Source organism: Mytilus galloprovincialis, chromosome 2, assembly GCF_965363235.1.
Source record: "Mytilus galloprovincialis chromosome 2, xbMytGall1.hap1.1, whole genome shotgun sequence".
In the NCBI taxonomy this organism is placed as follows: domain Eukaryota; kingdom Metazoa; phylum Mollusca; class Bivalvia; order Mytilida; family Mytilidae; genus Mytilus; species Mytilus galloprovincialis.
The window spans coordinates 83,576,077-83,599,280 of record NC_134839.1 but is presented as its reverse complement, the minus strand read 5'-3'; the positions used below and the strand labels follow the sequence as shown (position 1 = coordinate 83,599,280).

At 32.1% G+C, this 23,204-nt stretch overlaps 1 protein-coding gene across 1 annotated transcript in view; it reads left to right on the top strand.

Annotated features, from left to right (window-relative positions):
* Positions 1-3,016: 3,016 nt before the first annotated feature.
* LOC143064626 (valine--tRNA ligase-like) overlaps positions 3,017-23,204 on the top strand; it is a 40,747-nt gene continuing 20,559 nt past the window's right edge. Inside the window, exons 1-7 of the mRNA XM_076237576.1 lie at positions 3,017-3,372; positions 10,801-10,870; positions 11,257-11,357; positions 12,560-12,687; positions 16,839-17,003; positions 17,694-17,775; positions 20,448-20,567. Of these exons, the coding sequence (XP_076093691.1) occupies positions 3,205-3,372; positions 10,801-10,870; positions 11,257-11,357; positions 12,560-12,687; positions 16,839-17,003; positions 17,694-17,775; positions 20,448-20,567 (834 nt within the window). The 5' untranslated portion in view covers positions 3,017-3,204. The remainder of the gene's footprint in view (positions 3,373-10,800; positions 10,871-11,256; positions 11,358-12,559; positions 12,688-16,838; positions 17,004-17,693; positions 17,776-20,447; positions 20,568-23,204) is intronic.

Genomic DNA, 23,204 nt, shown 5'->3' with positions numbered 1-23,204 from the left:
TGTAAACTATATGTCATTTAAATGTTCATTACGTAGAACTGAATTCAAAATTTTTGGGAAATTTTTCTAGCGGTAAGGGAACAACCATTTGACTTCAAAAGGGGAGTGGGGGATGGGAATGGAAATATTCCGATCCCCAAATTGATAAAAAAAAATGGTCATACAGATGATAAAAAAAATATTCTGAATCAATAGTTTCCCCATACATTATATGCGCATCTGGTGCAAGAAAATTGGTACCGTTAATTTTATTATAGTGTTAAATATTGAAGAAAAAGTATTTGATCACCAGCATCGGAAAAAAAAGGAATAAAAACGTACGCGCGAAAAAAAATCTGACTCAGATAAAAAAAAAATAACCCTCCCCCTTTTTTTAAGTTAAGTGGTTGTTACTTTATGAAAGCCATTTTTATATAATTTGCAGTAGTTTGAATATACTAGAGATGTCTGGATAAAGCATTAGAAAACGTTAGCTGCAACAGCGTGCTTACAGCCGGGAAAAAGGATTGAGATATTAGGGATCACTACATTTTTATTTTTTCTGTTCGTTTCAAATGGTATTTCTTCTCCGAGGAGTATTTGGTAAAGGAATAGGGTAACGTTTTTTTTAATTTATTTTACGTGTTATTTAACAGAACTGAGATACTAGACAAACATAGCATTTACCTCACACTTTTTTAAGTCATGCATTTATGCGTGAATCGTTTTTTGAGTAAAGACCAGTGGCGAATATTTCTGTGTACGTCAAGTCGATTCGGGAAGACCTTTTCAAATGAATTAGGCAGCAACTATTTACTTCATTTTTTGTGGAGGGGGAGGGGGCGTGAGCTATTGATTTTTTTCAGGACAAATTTTGGTGACGAGTCGAAATCAATTTTAGCATTATATATAGTGGCAGCTCAGTAGGGTGAAACAAACAAATTTTTTTTCAGGGCCAAAAACTGGAAACATTTTTTGTTTCCAAAACAAAATCCATAGCTCACCACCCCACCCCCTAGCCTTTATGTTTTATACTCGACTATAATAACCCCCCCCCCCCCCCCCACACACACACAAATCAATTGGTTGCTGCCTTATGGGTTCGGCAATTATGCTGCTTTGAGTCTTGATTAGGGGTTAATAAAGTACGTTAATTTTTTCTAACAAAAAAAATCTGTAAAATTTGGACAACAAATAATTATCAAAAATATCAATTTTACTCAAAAATAGTTTCAACTAATAATTATCAAAAATATCAATTTTACTCAAAAATAGTTTCCTCCTTAAATATATACACGATAAAACTAATGTCCTTAATGCCTAGTTTTGTGTACACTTAACCTACACCAGGCCTACATTGACTATCGACTGTGTGTAGGTAAAACATAATTTACACTACATGTAAACATTGAGTTTTATCAATGGGAACGCAATTGTGTTTAGTTTTCGTGTGAGTTACACTAACACAACACCGGATTTAGGTCAATGTGAACACGGCCTAATTCTTTGGAAATTTATCCCTTTCAGCCGAACCAATTGTATAAAAAAAAAATCAACGTGTGGTTGTCGGTGATCTCAGAAAATGATTTGATGAATTTAAGGGCCACATCCTTTATCAGCTAGCCTTAGGACATGCCTATGAGTACATCATATCAGTCTGTTTAGCCATGATGACTGACATGATGAGTGTGTAACGGTTTATTTCTTCCTCTGTGATATTTTATCCTGAGGATAATTTGTCCTGGTGATTTTTTTCCAGGCATGGTATTTCACAGGTTGATTTTTTCCAGAGGAGTGAAAATCTATCTGTGTAATGCGGATAGTATGTACCGGTATATATTTGCCGTACTATATTTCACAGAACCGTGTGAAATAGAGTCCCATTAACTACTATGTTAGTTACTCACAATCATTATATACCTGACTATAATTATAAAATGTTTCACAAAGGTAGACCAAATTTGCATAATTTATCAAAGGGAGGTAATTATGAGCAATTTATATTTTAAAAGATATTAGTATAATATATTTCTGAATCAATTTTATAGTGAAATTTTTACTTGAATCTTATTTTTTATATATTCATTTATATAAAAAGATGACTTGCAACTTGATTTAATAAGACTGATAAAATTTCACAGGTAAAAACTATCCAGCTGTTAAACATGCTTTTGTTCCAATATATTGTTATGCCATGGTTTATCTGATTTCCATATAATCAACAACTACATCTCTGTCCCCAGACAAAAATTTATATAGTTAAAAATATCATCAAAATCAATTATTCTAATACTGTTAACAGTAGTAATTCAACTATATTTCTACCTTGCTTACTTTTAAATTTATATTTGTACTGAGATCTGAAAACAACTCACTTTTACATGTATTTCACTAACTTTATTTAATCATGATATTATTTTCACAATTACGATCTCTGAAATTACTTCTGGTTTTCTTCCCTATGTTTCATGATAATTTTCTTTTTAAAAGGATGATATTGACTTGAATATTTCAGGAAATTTTTTCAAGAATAATTTGTGAAATTATTTCCCATTATAATACAAATGTACATTTTTTTTTAACAATTTCGCTTTATTTCAAATACACTATTAATTATTTCAAAGTATTTTTAAAGGATAAGTTTTTTTTCTAATAACTATTCAATAAGTTAACTACCCAGATAGAATTTCACGACTTAGGAAAAAATATCCCAGGGAAATATTTTCCTCCGGATAAAAAATAACAACAACTACTGTGACATTTTTTCCTCCGGATCAAATTTCACCCGGATATAATTTTGCTTTACAAGTGCACCCCTACCGTATAGTAATTTCAATGTAACGTTTATATATTTTTATTTTGCAAGAATATTGTGTATGTATGTGCGTGAGTTTCTTTTTTATTTGTGGTTTGTTAATGTTGATTTATGTGTGTATTTCCATGTGAAAAACTCAAGAGTGATATTTTCTCCAGATCGTAAAATGCAATTTTCCGGATAAATGACCATATACGTGCCCGATATTTTTTATTTGAGGTTTCACTTCCGGGTTAGCCATGTGTATGCTGCAATCACAAAAATCTTGAAACTCACCAATTTTAATCATTTAGCGTTTATCTGTGATATTTCAACGCATTGTACCATCAATCTTTTTCACAATATTGCATCATTTGACTTGATTAGTATAATATCATTTGTTAATACACGAATCTTTGGATTTCGGTATAATGGAAACGGCTGTTGGAGATGGACCAGAACAGGGTATACCAAAAGTGAAGTCAGAAAAAGAACTTTTGAAAGAAAAACAAAAGCAAGAAAAACTTGAAAAATTTAAGGCAAAACAAGAAAAACTCAAACAGAAGCAAGATCAACCCAAGAAGGAAGGGGAATCGCAGGTAGAATATTGTCATTATTGAGATTTTTTTTTACTATTGTTGAAATCAGGAACTTTCCTCAATCCTAAGTCCTATGGCCTTATGGCACAACTGTCCTCATTGGTGCATATTACGCCCTATGTGAATCTTCCTCCATGTACTTTAATTTTGTTTTACTGTTACGATTGAGGTTGCGGATGTTCTGGTAAGTCAAAACGTCCTGTTTTTGCAATAAAGACCGAAAGGATTTCTAACTTTCGCTTATATAATTAATTTCTTCTGTGTTTTCTTGTTCTAATCTTCCTAGCAGAGTGCATGTGTTTATTGGTGGTACATTTCTTCTCAGTAACATTTATAGTTAGAGCACTCTATGAGGTAGTTTTGCAGTGTCTCCCTAGTTCCACAGCTGCATAGTTTGGTGGTGTTCTGCCCTGTGCACTGTTTGTAGTAATTTAGGGTGGAATATCCAGTTCTTAACTGTATGAAAATGCTGAAAATTTTTTTTATTGGGAAATCAAAGATTGGGTTGTTTTTATACGACCGCAAAAATTAAAAAAATTTTGGTCGTATATAAGTATCACATCATCGTCGTCAGCATCGTCCGAAGACAGATTGTTTCCTGATAATAACTTTTGAATAAGTAAAAAGCGATCAATAAAATTTTAACACAATGTTTATAACCACAAAAGGAAGCTTGGGATTGATTTTGGGGGTTATGGTCCCAAAGGTTTAGGAATTAGGGGACCAAAGGGGCCAAACACAGCATTTATTTAGTTTCAGGACAAAAAGTTGTGTATAAGTATTTCAATTGTTTTGAAATTGAACCACAATTTTTAATACCATAAGTAAAAGGTTGGGATTTATTTTAAGTATTGGGCAAACAGTCTAGGAATTGAGGACCAAAAACAAGCATTTTTCTAGTTTCAAGACAATAAATTGGAGTTATCTTTCTTTGTCCAGAACAGTCCTCTACAATAACTTTTTGGTGGAAGAAGACTTCAAGTCTTCTGAAGGCCAATGGTGCCGACTTTAAAATCATTGAATTCTCCGTATGTCGCATTCGTTTCTGTGTATTACAATTTCATAACAAGTTCTGATTCCTGACACCGATTTTTACACATGATTAAGCATCTGAATCATTTAATTTGTAAATTAGGATTGAAAAACAATCACTATCGTAAATATGTACCCTTTTATTTATGTAAATTATTAGATTTCATCTCATCTACATGAACGTTATTTGTGTACTTGTAACCGGATGTTTTTACTGTAGATATTTGAAGTATGCATGCGTGAATTCGGTATCAGGACAAGTCGCCCTGTTTACATGTTCGCCCTTGAAGTTACGAATTTTCAGACAAGAAGATTTTGTTTTTAATAAATAGAAAGGATCTATTTCTTATTAAATTGATGTCTTTATTCATTGTTTTCCTTTGTCATGTGAATTAGATGCCCTTCTACTTCAAATGGTTTGAATCTATTTATAAAATTATTCAAGACTCAATTGACAAGAGCAGTACGTTGCTGTTGGGAAAATTTTAATTAAACTCTAAATGCTCATAGGAAATATAACTTAAACTGAATGTACCTCCTTCTGAATAATTTATTGCAATATAAATATAAATCCCTTTTGACAAGAGAAATCTGACTTGTCAGAAATATTTGTTTCACATGAGCAAAGGTAATCACGTGTGGCGGCCATATTGGTTTGTTTACAAGTATGTGAAGAAGCCTCTAGAACCATGACCTAAACATAAATAGTCTTCCGAAAATCATGGTTATTTTCATAAATTGAAATTTGATTATTTAAAGAAATAAAATTATAACAATTACGGTTTTAGATTAGAGATTCTACACAGACATGCTTTGATCTATTTATAGCCAAATTAGTTTACCTGTGTGAAAATGTAAATAATGGTCTAAATGGATATTAATTTGTTTACTAAACAAGTAAAGACAAACTATGGATGAAGATAATAATTGACATAAATATTTCAGGACATTTGATTTATTAATTTGTTAAGAAAAATTATGGATGGAAGATAATAATTCACATAAATATTTCTTGAAATTTGATTTATTTTAATAAATATAGGATTTAAAAACTGCAAACAAATTTAATTTTCTTCTTTTTCTTCTTCAAATTTTATTTTTCAGTTATTTAGTATTTTGTAAAAAAGGGGGAGGGTTTTTTACATGTTGCACCGTATCTCAAAAACAATTTAGATTATTGCTTAAAACTTTACACACTTCTTTGTTATATTAATGTAAAGATCTGTATACTTTTTGGTTTTGATTCAAAATTTTATCTTAGTGATATATAAGTTTTTTTGAAGAAAAAAAAGAGGGGAGGGGGGTTTCATATGTCCCTCCGTATCTCAAAAACAATAAATGGAACTAAGCAGCCTGGGTTAGTGGGGCTGCTTTTATGGTAATTCAAATGACCTTTTATTCACCTTCTTCCACCTCAGAGCTATCAGCTCTTTGATTTTTCAACAGGACAAGTAGATACTAAAATTTATTTGTCCGAATGAAATTGTTACTTGTCCAAAAAATTTCTATTAAAAATAACCTTTTTACAGTACATTTTTAGTTGATTAAAGGAGCAAAACGAATTTAAACGATACAACAGAATTTGATGCATTTCTTTTGAAATACTTTTGAAATATACATGTATATGAGTCAAGTACAACTGCGAAACTTGTCATGTCACAGGAATTAGGTTCTAGTTTCATCAATGCCAGTCTCATCAGACTCTTAACATGAGGCACCATCTGATAGGCCTGTACACTCATTGGATTTGTATTCTGTTTTGTTTTAATTTTTTTTTTCAAATGCAATCAATAAAAAGAAGAAGATAAGCCATCATAAGGTCTGCTTGCCAATGAGACAATGCTCTGCAAGAGACCAAATGACACAGAAATTAACAACTATAGGTCACCATATATTGCAAGTATTGTTTTTTTCTTCTTATGATCAAATATGATTTTGTGAATTTTATGGTAAATAAAAAAAAAAATTTTTTTGTATACTGGTATTTATTATAAGGAACAGAATAAGGAAGCAAAATAAGGTACTGATTTGTCTTGTCCCAAATGTCTCCTGCCTTGTGAACTGTCTATCAATCATGTCTACTAAATATGTCTCATACGGTGCCAAACTGTCTATTAAACTTGGAGCTGAATCTGTCAAGGTGACCAACTGTCCTGTAAAGTTACCTTATCTACAAAGCGTATCATTGATTCGGATCAGTAAGACTGAAATGTGTATATACTGCTTATTACCTCTTAACTCAGTTCAAGTTCAATTTTTGGCAGCTTCACTTTTACAGTTCGTGAGTTATGTCCCTTTATAACGTTATATGCTAGCGGGGCATCATCTGTGTTCCTTTTGATGCATTCCCCATTTATTTGTTTAGAAGTTACTACATGTATTAATTAATATTAATTTTAACCATGACTGTATGATATTTAAATTTTAATATTTCATGATGTATTTAAATGAGTAGTTATTGTTGCAATCATTTTTGGAATAAGGAAAAGTAGGAGGTGAAAAAAAAAATTGGGGGGGGGGGGTTTCCATTTCTTTCATTTCAGATTTCAGAAATAATGAATAAAACAAAAATTTCTTCAAACATTTTTTTTTTTGAGGATTAATATTCAACAGCATAGTGAATTGCTCAAAAGCAAAAAAAAATATAAGTTCATTAGACCACATTCATTCTGTGTCAGAAACCTATGCTGTGTCAACTGTTTAACAGGGTTCTCACTAAGGGGAGTCCATGAGTCCTGGACTCGTCAAAATCTTTCTGGACTCACCATTTTAAAAACTGGTGAGTCCACAGATGCATCAAGATTGAAATATTTTGTATCAACTGAACACAGTTAAACACAAATATCAATAGTTTATAGCAAAAGTTTAAAAGTGATCTGAATTTAATGTTATTACATTGCTCTATTAGGAAATGGAGACTAAAATATTACATTATATTGCAATAAATTATTTTCGTCTTGCTGTTGGACTCATCATGGCAAAAAATGATGAGTCCCTGGACTCGCCTTCAAAAATCCTTAGCTAGAACCCTGTGTTTAATCACAATCCAAATTCAGAGCTGTATATATCCAGCTTGAACGTTGTGTCCAAACTTGCCCCAAATGTCAGGGTTCGACCTCTGCGGTCATATAAAGCTGCGCCCTGTGGAGCATCTTGTTTTGCATGTGAACATATTTATTCTACTTTAGCATTTTATTTTTACCTCTGCGGTCATATAAAGCTGCGCCCTGCGGAGCATCTTGTTTTGCATGTGAACATATTTATTCTACTTTAGCATTTTATTTTTACCTGGTTCCTCTCATGAGTTCCTTGTTAACAGTAATATAGTGATAAAGATAGTCTCATTATGGACCCATATGTATATATAGAGAATAATTCCATATTCCATCATGGTAGGTCAACTATAAAAAAGAAAATATGGTTGTCTATGATTGCCAATGAGACAACTCTCCACAAGAGACCAAAATAACACAGAAATTATCAACTATAGGTCACTGTAAGGCCTTCAACAAATTTGTGTTGTACTGCATTTTTTAAATGATCTAAATAATGTACATTTACTGTTTACAACATAACAAATTTTAGTGGAAGAAACAACCTCAGAATCACAATATGACTGAAGGTTGCTACCAGACAAAGGTTATATTTTTCACCATCATTGTAACATCATATACTATATATTAAAAGTTATGATAATGTGTCATTTTTTTTTACAATTGTACAAAATTACATGTATCATACAGAAATGTTAAGTCAAAAGCTATTGTATCTTGTTGTCTGTACTTACATCAACAGTACATTGTACATGTTGGCCTAAAGCCTGGCAGTTCTCAAGAATAAAATGGATGAAAAAGTCAACATATAAAACAACATATTTTGAACTATGTTGTTATGCATTTTTTCTGCATTGTACTTATAGAATAGATAATAGAAATAGATAATGTTTGAAAGAGACAAAAGCCTACGGATCTATCAAATAGTACTACAAAATTTGTTATACATTTTTATGCCCCCGCAGTACTGAGTAGTGGAGAGGGGTTGGTTTCGGTTCTCTAACTTTAGTTTGCATCAACCAAATGTTATGAATATTATACACAATGCTTATTACCACATAATACAGATCAAATTCGAAAATGTGTGGCATCACTTTTACAATTCTTGAGTTATGTCCCTTTATAAACATAAAAATTGCTGAATTTTTCGTTTCCGTTTTCTAACCTTAGTTTGCATCAACAAAAAGTTATGAAACTTAAACACAATGCTTATTACAACATAATTCAAATCAAGTTTGAATTTTGGTGGCGTCACTATAACTGTTATTGAGGTCTGCCCTTTTATATACTTAAAAACTGCTAAATTGTTATGAGACATACACAATACCTATTACCACTAAACTCAGATCAAGTACAAATATTGGTAGCGTCACTTCTACCGTCTTCAGTTATGTCCCTTTATAACATTATATGATATGCAAGCTGGGGCATCATCTGTGTAACATGGACACATTTTCCTATTTATTTTTATGCCCCACCTACGATATTATGCCCCACCTACTATATTATGCCCCACCTACGATAGTAGAGGGGCATTATGTTTTCTGGTCTGTACGTCCGTTTGTCTGTATGTTGGTTCATCGTCCGTTCGTCCTGCTTCAGGTTAAAGTTTTTGGTCAAGGTAGTTTTTGATGACGTTGAAGTCCAATCAACTTTAAACTTAGTACACATGTTATCCATGATATAATATTTCTAATTTTAATGCCAAATTAAAGTTTTGACCCCAATTTCATGGTCCACTGAACATAGAAAATGATAGTGCAAACTGCAAAGTTCAGGTTAAAGTTTTTGGTCAAGGTAGTTTTTGATGAAGTTGAAGTCCAATCAACTTGAAACTTAGTACACATGTTCCCTATGATATAATCTTTCTAATTTCAATGCCAAATTAAAGTTTTGACCCCAATTTCACTGTCCACTGAACATGGAAAATCAGGGTTTCCCCTGGGTCAATTATTTTTTTCGCCACCTCTTTCACCAAAACAATATATTTTTCGCCACTTTATTATTTTTTTCACCAAGTAACATAACTATATTTTTCGTTTAAAATTTACCTTTTTTCTACCCCTCCCCCGCCCCTCCCTATAATCAGATGATTTTGCCCCATTGTGTCTATGATTATTCTCTCAAACTTATTTTAGAGTCTACATTTTAATGAATAAACACTAAACATTTACTTTAAAACAACAGACTTTTTTAAAAGGGAAAAATATTTATTGTATTTTAAACAACTTTTCTAAATGAGGGGGCTACTTAGTCCAAATAATTATGACGCCTGGCAAGGAAGGCGTTCCAGAAAAAATTAAAATAGCCTTGCCAGACGTCATAATTATTTGGACTAGGGGCCACTATACTTTTAATAATAAAGCAGATATAAGCCCTGGATTATAACAAAATTAGTGGATATGTTTTGATTATATAATACCAGTATAGTTCGCAGGGAAAGTTTCTTTAAAAGAAAAATACTGATGTGCCCTTTTGTACTAAGAAGTGTTTTTTACAACAAAACAAAAGCTTTTATCACATGAAATTGATCCCTCATTTCATGTGAAGTCATTACATTGAAGGGTTACTCTCATTCGAGGGGTTGTTCCCAACTTTTTGGATAGATTTCTTCATAACGACAGTTTTCTTTTCTTGACCATCGTAAATGAAAAAGTTGAGACGTAAAACTATGCTTGAACCACGTGAGTCACTCAAACGACTTTAAAGTAGTCTCCCTAATCAATTACCTATATTAAAGTCAAAGAATAATTAAAGTTTTAAATCGAAGATTTTTCTTGCTTTTGAACATTTTTCGTCACAACAACAGCTTTCTTTTCTAAACTATCTTTAAAAGGAGAGGAGACGTCAATATAGTTTGCTTCAAACACGTGCGTCGCAAAGTGGTAGATAAATTCTGTATGTGACATTTAGCGGAAGCCATTTAACCATATCATTTTGTCAAACAATTCAATCAACACCTTTATTAAGTAGTCCTTTGTTGTCGATAGCTATAAAATGCAATCAGCTGATTATTGATTTTTTGTCCAAATCTTAATGAGGTCAAGGTGAATTCCGAGTATTGTCTGATCGGGTAAAGTCCGAGAAAATCGAAAAAAGTAAATAAACAAGATGGAGGAAAATAAATCGTTATGTATATTTCTTTCGCCAAATTCTTTCGCAAATGACGAATTTTTATCGCCACAATTATTATTTTTTCGCAAATTGCGAAAATGGCGACCGCCAGCGGAAACCCTGTGGAAAATGACTGTGCGATTGGGGCATCCATGTACTATGGACACATTCTTGTTATTTATATAATAAGTAGATTGTTTGATATCTTCTTCTATTATTTATTTTACAGAAAAAGAAAGAAAAGAAGGAAAAAACTGTTGTGCAGTATGAAGGAAACACAAAACCAGGTCATAAAAAAGGTAAAATCTTATTAACAGACACTAAGCCAAGTGAGACAAAAAAAGTTCAAGTTACATATATATTTGTTAACATCATAATTTGACAAACTGATTATTGCCAGTGAATATTTTGCAGCGTAAATGAAAGAGATGAATGCATTTGATAGTGACATTTCTAATTTAGTTTCTATAACATGGAATACAAAACAATTATGAAAGCTTAACACCAACATTTGTACATGTAACACAGCTTTTTTATCAGTTAGCAGAATGAATGAAGTTCAACTTTCCTCTTTGTGACGGTGTAGTAACTAGATGCACGACCCATGTTATTTGCTAAAATCTGTGAGTCTCATGGAATTAATATCAGATTTAATATTTTAAAGAGATCTAATTTTTCTTGGTAGATATATCCGGGGTGATGCCAGATTCCTACAGTCCTCAGTATGTAGAGGCCGCTTGGTATGATTGGTGGGTGGAACAAGGTTTCTTCAAACCAGAGTATGGTGTAAGATCAATCATGTCTTATATATACCTGTTGTAAATGATCATGTTGACAATGTAATTAATATAAGGAGGTATTGGATAATTATCAGTGAGTCAACAAACCAACAAGTTCGACATAGCTCATTTTGATTGGGATATGTTAGCATTCCAGAGAACAAGACTTAAAAAAACAAACATAGATAGGCATGCCATGTTGTCCAGATATCAGTTTAATGGGGGAAAATTAAGACGAAAAAGATCTAGGTTATTTTTGTTTACCTACATGTAGTTTGTAATGTTAATTAAAAATTTCTTTATTTATCAGTTAAATTTGGAAAAGTGAAAATAAAATATTCCAATGTTTTCTCCAGATGCTATTCATGTATAGTGAAGAAACTTCTTTCAAATTTTCTCTGATTTTCATAAAGTTCCATTGAGGTTTGACAAATTTATAGATGTTTAGAACACTTTGACCCCAGACTGTATCTAAATGTTAACTGTTAACGGTCAATCTGCCAACATAGACTGTCTAATATGAAATAAATTTTTTAATTTGATTAAGCGTCTAATATGAAATAAATTTTTTAATTTGATTAAGCTCTTATATATGATACTACTTGTGCTGTGATCTCAAATATTTCAATTCATTAATTTGCCGTTTCACATTCTAATGCATTCTGGGTAATATTTTTATAAACATACACCAAAACGTTGTGATTGGTTTAGAATGTTCTAAACAATAGAAATCCCTCCAATCGCATAACGTTATTTTCATTATGGTGTACAAACAATGAGATGACCCATAGTCCTTTAGATTCTAAAAAGGCGAATACAACTCACCTATTTTTGTATAAAAATGTTTTGCAGCCAAATGTTTACAATCTTAAATTGAATAAAAAGTCATCGGTTTCAAATGCAGGTCATACAAGGCAAAAAACTTCTGATACAAAACTTCTGATAAAGGAGATTAAAAACTTATGCATGGGTATGGTACTGATGGGAATTATGATAATTTCACAGACATCTTCACAGATTTTTATCAAACAGATCATGTGGGTTGTCAGGTAAGCCCTAAATAACAAATTTTAACATTGTCTGCATTTATTTTGACAACTGTAACCGATAGAAAGAATAATCTTCAATAATTGAGGAATCACTAGAAACTGAAAGGAGAAGAAACCTGCAAGCCTCTATTTTAATATTGATGTATTCTATTTTATGCAGGGAAGAGATTTTACCAATGTAGCTTATGAAGATAAATTTGTGATGGTAATACCGCCACCTAATGTTACTGGATCATTACATTTAGGTCATGCTCTTACAAATGCTGTAGAAGATGCTATTACAAGATGGTAAGTTTGACATTTGTTAAAGTTTTGTACATCTTCTTGATTGTGTAATGTTATGGTATGCCTGTACCCATGAAGTCAACAAAATTTACTAATCCCAAGAATTATAATGAAAACACAATATAGTAAAATGTTGGTTTGCTTCTACTGTGTGTCTATTTGAAATTTTTAGCTAATTTTAGTTAGGCCGTTTTTATTAAATAAGTTGGTTTACGGATCCGCCGACCCAAATTTTCGCTAATTCAAATAAAAATAAACGCACATTTGCCCTTAAAAATTATTTCCGCCGACCTCATATTTATCGATTTACTAAGAAAATTTTAAACGGTATTTTTGTGTTTACGTTTCGTAATTCTGGTTCCTATTACTGCATTAAAAAATCGTGAACCAGTGCACCGGAAACATGACTGGTTAGCTGTTCACATGTTTGCGCATCCTTAAACCCTGACTTCCGTTTAGGAACCAGACGATATCAGGGCATGGTTTGTTTACTATGAATGAACCAGTGTACATCCATCTGGATGTGGACGTCCTAAACAATTCAATATTATCAGACAAAAAATTTGTGAAATGCCTTCGTCATGAAACCATAGGTCAAGTCATTAATGAACAATTAGAAAACTTTAATGTTGTGATTGAAGAAATAAGGGCCGGCAGTAGTGACCACGGCAAAATAAATGACAATGTAAAAAAATGTACTAAAAAAAATTAACAAATATGTAACACACCAACAAACAATATTAAACCACTGAATTACAGGCTCCTGACAGTAAATTTCTGTTTATACTTTTAAATACTGTCTGATATGCTCTGTCCTTATAGGTGTTGACATGCAATATGCTCTTAGGCCGTTATTATTAAATAAGTTGGTTTACGGATCCGCCGACCCGAATTTTCGCTAATTCAAATAAAAATAAACGCACATTTGCCCTTAGAAATTATTTCCGCCGACCTCATATTTATCGATTTACTAAGAAAATTTTAAACGGTATTTTTGTGTTTACGTTTCATAATTCTGGTTCCTATTACTGCATTAAAAAATCGTGAACCAGTGCACCGGAAACGTGACTGGTTAGCTGTTCACGTGTTTGCGCATCCTTAAACCCTGACTTCCGTTTAGGAACCAGACGATATCAGGGCATGGTTTGTTTACTATGAATGAACCAGTGTACATCCATCTGGATGTGGACGTCCTAAACAATTCAATATTATCAGACAAAAAATTTGTGAAATGCCTTCGTCATGAAACCATAGGTCAAGTCATTAATGAACAATTAGAAAACTTTAATGTTGTGATTGAAGAAATAAGGGCCGGCAGTAGTGACCACGGCAAAATAAATGACAATGTAAAAAAATGTACTAAAAAAAATTAACAAATATGTAACACACCAACAAACAATATTAAACCACTGAATTACAGGCTCCTGACAGTAAATTTCTGTTTATTCTTTTAAATACTGTCTGATATGCTCTGTCCTTATAGGTGTTGACATGCAATATGCTCTTAGGCCGTTTTTATTAAATAAGTTGGTTTACGGATCCGCCGACCCGAATTTTCGCTAATTCAAATAAAAATAAACGCACATTTGCCCTTAGAAATTATTTCCGCCGACCTCATATTTATCGATTTACTAAGAAAATTTTAAACGGTATTTTTGTGTTTACGTTTCGTAATTCTGGTTCCTATTACTGCATTAAAAAATCGTGAACCAGTGCACCGGAAACGTGACTGGTTAGCTGTTCACGTGTTTGCGCATCCTTAAACCCTGACTTCCGTTTAGGAACCAGACGATATCAGGGCATGGTTTGTTTACTATGAATGAACCAGTGTACATCCATCTGGATGTGGACATCCTAAACAATTCAATATTATCAGACAAAAAATTTGTGAAATGCCTTCGTCATGAAACCATAGGTCAAGTCATTAATGAACAATTAGAAAACTTTAATGTTGTGATTGAAGAAATAAGGGCCGGCAGTAGTGACCACGGCAAAATAAATGACAATGTAAAAAAATGTACTAAAAAAAATTAACAAATATGTAACACACCAACAAACAATATTAAACCACTGAATTACAGGCTCCTGACAGTAAATTTCTGTTTATACTTTTAAATACTGTCTGATATGCTCTGTCCTTATAGGTGTTGACATGCAATATGCTCTTTATAATACTATGTCAGTTGTAAGTATCCATTACTTATTACTATGAACAATTTTGTAATATAGATACAAAAAGGGGTAGGAATATATGAGAACGCCACCTAACATTGATAATAACTAAAAGACATCTAGAGGTATACAGATCAACAGAAGACAAGTGTCCAAAAACATATCAAGCTATGAATTGCATCTATAATTTATAAAAGCTGTGCGAGATTTAAATAAACATGATAGAAATCACGAAAGACCAAATTTCCTTGTATAGACCATGTAGACCAAAAGCATTAAGATATGACATAAAATAACCATTGATAAAGTTTTTGATTGGGACAATCACACAGAGTTATGGCAGGTTCATCAATTTTATTACCTATTCTAATATGACGTGCTTCTTTAGCTTTGTAAAGAAACCATACTTTATTATCCAATAAAATTAGTTTGCACATGCGTATATTGACTACGGCAGAAAAATGAATTTCGTCAAATTGGTATGCATTTAATGTATTTCCTTAAATTAAAACACTTTCAAACACTAAAATGATACACATTTTGTTACTAATACTTTTACAATGGCAACAATGTGTTACAATTCGTAATTGACATATTTGACCTAGATACCACAACGTTCATGTTGGCTGTTCTAATTTCAAAACCCCTCCCTCTGAAAAACACGTTTCATCTCTCCCGTTAAAAAGGCATGTCATTGTATATAATAATTTCATTGAAACATATGTTCCGACGATAAAATATAAAATAAAGTATAGGTTATTATTACTGTTGTACTGAAATGACAAAATTGTTTCATATTTCTGATAAAATGGATTGACCCTAGCAGGGAATCGAACCCCATTCTCCTATAAAAAAAAAATAGGCGTAATTACCAATATACCACCAAGGTTTCCAATCCATTTTACAAATGCAACAAGATTGTCACCCAGTATTAATTTTAATCATCATTTAATACAGCATTTGAAATCGTCAGATGCACGAAGGCGTGCCCTTTGGCTTTGATCAACTTTACAAGGTGTAGCCACCGCAAGTATAAATGGATCTCTGTCAAAGGGCCCCTCCTGCCAAGTCTCGAATGTCAGCACAACTTTATCAAGGAATCCTCTATCAGATATGAACATATTTACCAATGCTACAATATTAACCGGCGGAATATTTACGATTAATATAGTAAATAAAGACCTACCCGATTCTCCTTGTGCGTCCACCGCCATTGACAACTGACTTGAAAATGTGCGTGTCAGAAATTGACCTCAAAGGAAAAGACTGTTGTAATATAACTTTTTTGTTATATTGTGACACAAATATTGTTTTAGTTAATAAATTAATTTGTTAATTTCTGTTTCAATTTTGAATTTTAGAAATACAACTTTGCGAAATTAAACTGGTTTGAACTAGTTGGATAAAAATCGACAGGAAGGTTGATGGAAGAGCCTACACAAATACGGCACACTTATACACAGCGAACATAGAAATTACCATAATTGTCCTAATCAGAATCGAAATAATATATTCGTGTTATTTTAGCCCTCGCTATCGCTCTGGCAAAAATAATCACGAATATAATGCCTACCCATGTTAAAACTACAATAAAGTATAGCTGGCATCAATTATTTCTTAAGTTACTGATATAACTATTTTCAAGTGTTAAGTTAATATACATATTATGTACATGATGTTACCCAAAAGTTAGGAAATTAATTTACAATATTAGCTAGGTCAATGTCAGAAAATATAAATTTAAATATACTGCAACTTTTATACTTTGATAGCTATTTAAATTTAAACTTAATTTTAAACTTATTATCATCTCGTAATGAATCTTTGATTGTAGAAAAAGTGTTCCATGATGAAATTGACATTGCACAAAATATAGCTGTGTTACTATATTTTGGTAATAAACACAACTAGTTGCAGTATAAATACATAGATTAGTTTTATTGCAAATTAAAAAACTGTCCATACTTACTGAAACATTGTAGGCACAGAATGCATGGTAAGATTGTCTTGTGGAACCCTGGCTGTGATCATGCTGGTATAGCAACACAAGTTGTTGTTGAGAAAAAACTAATGAGGGAGAAGAAAATAAGTCGTCATGAACTTGGAAGAGAAAAATTTGTGGAACAAGTGTGGAACTGGAAAAATGAGTAAGATTATTTTAAGACAGAGTACTAATCGATTTATTGTCAATAAGGACTCAATCTAAATGGCTGTAGGTATAGATTTAAGTATTGTAAGATTGGCTTGTTAGTCAATCTTCTCCAGTATGAAGGTATTCAAATATGATCACTTTAATGTCATTTGCTAGCTAAAATTCAGTAGTTTACCATGTTTATAGATGTTATTGCCATCGGTAGAACTCAAACTGAGAAAATTATAAACAAACACACTGACAGAGTAATTATACACTGTAAAAACTTCTCTATAGTTAAAAAACGGCTTTAGAATTGAAAAGTTCAGTTATTTTTGTTGTTTATCAAATATTTATCAAACTTAGTATTTAAACCTCCAGAAATCTGACTAGCACACAAACCTTAGAACAGTATTTCTCTAATTCTTACTCCATTTATCCCTTTTCTGACCTGTTGATTATTTGTATTCAATCAACATGTGGTTCATTTGATCTCAGTTCTTCATTGGTCAAAATTTCATTATGACATCAAATTTTCTTGCTTTCCTCTGAAAACCTCACGTTATAAACTCGAAAATTTAACTGTCTCGAGTGGATAAATGTAGTATCACTCTCGATGCAGTGGTAGAATCTATATATATAATTAATTGTCATAAATATCATTTATAATTATTACTTTAACGGTTTGTTATGAATATTTCAACAGGAAAGGAGACAGAATATATCATCAGTTAAAGAAACTAGGAGGCTCTTATGATTGGGACAGAGCTTGTTTTACCATGGATCCAGTATGTTTATTTTATAAGAACCAATCAATATTTTTATATGATAATAACAAAACATTTGGGGTTTTCCTTTGATGAGGCAGCAACGTAACAATGCAATGAAACCAGAATAAACCTGTTGAGGTCACCATTTATTATAAATACTTGTCATCACTTGTCCTTATGGAAAGATATTATCTGATAAAAAAAGCTGTGAATTAATTCAATAGAAACAACCATATTATCACACCATCATAAACATGACACCCATATTAACACAGAGACAGCCATATTAACACTTAGACAACCTTATTAACACAGAGACAACCATATTAACCCAGAGACAAGAATATTAACACTGAGAAAACCATATAAACACTGAGACAACCTTATTAACATTGAGACAACCTTATTAACACTGAGACAACCTTATTAACACCAAGAGCTTATTTTGAAAGCAGTAGCAATTTTCAGTACATGCATGTTTTTTTGTATAGTGCAGAACAGGGTTTCCCCTGGGTCAATTATTTTTTTCGCCACCTCTTTCGCCAAAACAATATATTTTTCGCCACTTTATTATTTTTTCGCCATGTGACACAAATATATCTTTCTTTTGGATCCCCCTTTTAAACCTAGATAAGATTACTTTGCCCCATTGCTGTCTAAGATTATTCTCTAAAACTATTCTTACAGTCTGTATTGTAATAAATAAATACTAAACATTTACATGTACCTTATAAACAAAAGTACTGTATAGGGAATTCGAAAATTGATTATATTTTGAACAACTTTAAAAGAAGGGGGCCACTTTTGAAATTAAAGAAGATATAAATCCTGAATATAAAAAAAAATCTTTGAAAGATGTCACAGTTCTTTGGGAAAGTTTTTAAAAAAATAATAACATGTGTTCTTTTGTACTAAGAAGTGTTTTTTACAACAAAACAAAAGTTTTTAACCGGATTTTTGTGACAAAAATGTCGGTTATTGATTTGGGGATGTACGGCGGGCGGGCGGCAATCAAATGTTGTCCGTGCATTAACTCATGAACCGTTCAACCAAAGCTTTTAAAATTTAAAATAATGACAACTATACGAAGGTCAAGTTCAATAATGGCGATTTTGACTTTTACCGTTCATGAGTTATGGTTCTTGAAAGATTGAAAAATGGAGTTGTCCGTGCATTTACGCATGAACTGTTCTACCAAAGCTTCCCAAATTTTAATATGTTGTTACTAATGACAGAATGGAGGTCAAGTTCAATAATGACGAATTTGACTTTTACCGTTCAGGAGTTATGGTTCTTGAAAGATTGAAAAATGGAGTTTCCAGTCGTGTCCGTGCATTTAGGCATGAACTGTTCTACCAAAGCTTCCGAAATTTTAATATGCTGTTACTGATGACAAAATGGAGGTCAAGTTCAATAATGACGATTTTGACTTTTACCGTTCAGGAGTTATGGTTCTTGAAAGATTGAAAAATGGTGTTTCCCGTCGTGTCCGTGCATTTTCTCATGAACCATTCAACCAAAGCTTTTGAAATTTTAATATGTTGTTACTGATGACAAAATAGAGGTCAAGTTCAATAATGACGATTTTGACTTTTACCGTTCAGGAGTTATGGTTCTTGAAAGATCGTAAAATGGTGTTTCCATTCACGTTGTTGCATTTACTCATGAACCATTCAATCTAAGCTTTTCAAATTTTAATATGTTGATACTGATGACAAAATGGAGGTCAAATTTGATATTGACGATTTTCACTTTCACCATTCATCAGTAATGGTTCTTGTGATATTGCCAGGACACAAATAAATGTTAATAAATCCGGTTTGCTGTCGTTGTGACAGCCTCTTGTTTATCACTTGACATTGATCCCTCATGTAAGGTGTAGTCATAACATTGAAGGGTTATTTTCATTCGAGGGGTTGTTCCCAACCTTTTGAATAAATTTCTTCTTAACGACAGTTTTCTTTTCTAGACCATCGTAAATACATGTGCAAGTAAAACTACGCTTGAAACATGTGTGTTACTGAAACAACTTTAAAGTACCCACTCAAATCAATTATCGATATCAAAGTTAAATGATAAAGTTTTAAATTAGAGACCTTTCTTGCTTTTGAACATTTTTCTTCATAGCAAGTTTTCTTTTCTGGACTATCATTAAAAGAAGGAGAGGAGTTGTCAAAATTTTGCTTCAACCACGTGCGTTGCAAAGTGGTTAATAGATCCTTTAAGTGACATGTAACGAACGCCATTCAACTATATCATTTTGACATTACAATCAAAACCTTTATTAATTAGTCCTTTGATGTCGATAGGCATAAAATGCAATCAGCTGATTATTGTCAAAATCTTAACGAGTTCAAGGTGAATTCCGAGTATTGTCTGACCAGGTAAAGACAGAGAAATCCGAAAAAAAAGTAAACAAACAAGATGGTTGAAAACATATCGTTATATATATTTCTTTCGCCAAATTCTTTCGCCAATGACGAATTTTAATCGCCACAATTATTATTTTTTCGCAAATTGCGAAAATGGCGACCGCCAGCAGAAACCCTGGTGCAGAATGTTGTTCTGCAAGTGATAAATGTTTAATATTCTATTGCATTTGTGTTGATATGCATTTACCTGCTCAGAATATAAACTCCCTATAGTGATCAAGGTTTGCTTGTAACTTAATGATTGGTATTTTTGTATAGAAATTGTGCACAGCTGTGAAGGAGGCTTTCATCAAACTACACGAAAAGAAGTTGATCTACAGATCTGTCAGACTTGTAAACTGGTCCTGTACACTCAAATCTGCCATATCAGATATAGAGGTAACACACTTAATTGTTTACTGACATAGGCATACACTGTAAAATAAGAGATGTGGTATGATTGCTAATGAAACAACATTCCAAAAGAGGAGCCCTAATGATTTTCAAGTTAACAATTATAGGTTGGGTTTTAATAATAATAATAACATGGACAGCATAATAAGCCTTAAAAAGGCTCAATTGTAAATCAATTCAAAATGAAAAAACTAATGTTCTGATTTATGTACAAAACAATAAACAAAATAATATTTTAATTTTAAACTATGTGAAAGGAATATCATTCTCTAGATAAGTTACATTTCGCTAACAAGCAAAATGTCTCCATTATTTATGTTATTCAAACTTCAATTATAGACATCACCCCTTATAAGACCATACAACTATAATTGAGGATGATATTATAAGAGGAAAATTTTTATACGACCACAAAAATTTTAATTTTTTGGTCGTATATTGCTATCATGTTGGCGTCGTCGTCCTGCGTCGTCGTCGTCGTCGTCCGAATACTTTTAGTTTTCGCACTCTAACTTTAGTAAAAGTGAATAGAAATCAATGAAATTTTAACACAAGGTTTATGACCACAAAAGGAAGGTTGGGATTGATTTTGAGAGTTTTGGTCCCAACATTTTAGGAATTAGGGGCCAAAAAGGGCCCAAATAAGCATTTTCTTGGTTTTCGCACTATAACTTTAGTTTAAGTGAATAGAAATCTATGAAATTTTGACACAAGGTTTATGACCACAAAAGGAAGGTTGGGATTGATTTTGGGAGTTTTGGTTCCAACAGTTTAGGAATTAAGGGCCAAAAAAGGGCCCAAATAAGCATTATTCTTGGTTTTTGCACAATAACTTTAGTATAAGTAAATAGAAATCAATGAAATTTTAACACAAGGTTTATGACCACAAAAGGAAGGTTGGGATTGATTTTTGGAGTTGAGGTCACAACAGTTTATGAATTAGGGGCCAAAAAGGGGCCCAAATAAGCATTATTTTTGATTTTTGCACAATAACTTTAGTATAAGTAAATAGAAATCAATGAAATTTAAACACAAGGTTTATGACCATAAAAGGAAGGTTGGGTTTGATTTTGGGAGTTTTGGTCCTAACAGTTTAGGAATAAGGGGCCCAAAGGGTCCAAAATTGAACTTTGTGTGATTTCATCAAAAATTGAATAATTGGGGTTCTTTGATATGCCGAATCTAACTATGTATGTAGATTCTTAATTTTTGGTCCCGTTTTCAAATTGGTCTACATTAAGGTCCAAAGGGTCCAAAATTAAACTTAGTTTGATTTTAACAAAAATTGAATCCTTGGGGTTCTTTGATATGCTGAATTTAAAAATGTACTTAGATTTTTAATTATTGGCCTAGTTTTCAAGTTGGTCCAAATGGGGGTCCAAAATTAAACTTTGTTTGATTTCATCAAAAATTGAATAAATGGGTTCTTTGATATGCGAAATCTAACTGTGTATGTAGATTCTTAATTTTTGGTCCAGTTTTCAAATTGGTCTACATTAAGGTCCAAAGGGTCCAAAATTAAACTAAGTTTGATTTTAACAAAAATTAAATTCTTGGGCTTATTTGATATGCTTTATCTAAATATGTACTTTGATTTTTGATTATGGGGCCCAGTTTTCAAGTTGGTCCAAATCAGGATTCCATATCAAGTATTGTGCAATAGCAAGAAATTTTCAATTGCACAGTATTGCACAATAGCAAGAAATATTTAATTGCACAATATTGTGCAATAGCAATTAATTTTCAATTGGAGTTATCTTTCTTTGTATAGAATAGTAGTTGATAATAAATGTTGGAAATTTGCCAGACATGACTATGATGTCATTTTCTATTTTTATTTGCCAATAACTTTATGTAAATAACTTCATTGGAAATTTGCCAATATAAAATGTTGCTGATGAAGCTTTTTTTCCTTATCTTATCTAAAATGTTTTTAGATAATGTATGTTGGACATTTGCCAGACATGACTATGATGTCATTTTCTATTTTTATTTGCCAATAACTTTATGTAAATAACTTCATTGGAAATTTGCCAATATAAAATGTTGCTGATGAAGTTTTTTTTATTGTTTTATACAATAAACAATGTATATTCACTTTTACTACCAACCAATCTTTACCATTCAGTGATAACAAGCACTTTATTTTACATTTTAATATTTTATGATGTATTTAAAAGAGTAGTTATTGTTGCAAACTCCATTAGAAATTTGAATTGATATCAGTTTTGGAAAAAGGGAAACTGGGATGTGAAAAAAAGGGGTGGGGGGTGGGTTTAAATTTTTCTCATTTGAGATTTCATAAATAAAAAGAAAATTTCTTCAAACATTTTTTTGAGAGGATTAATGTTCAACAGCATAGTGAATTGCTCAAAGGCAAAAAAAAACTTTTAAGTTCATTAGACCACATTCATTCTGTGTCAGAAACCTATGCTGTGTCAACTATTTAATTTTAGATTTAAAAAGTTTGAAGAAGAAATCTTTAATTGATTTGTAAAATCTTGACATTTGTTTTGTGTAAAAAAAACCCATGTAATGTCAAAAATTTGATCACAATCCAAATTCAGAGCTGTATCACGCTTGAATGTATTGTCCATACTTGCCCCAACTGTTCAGGGTTCG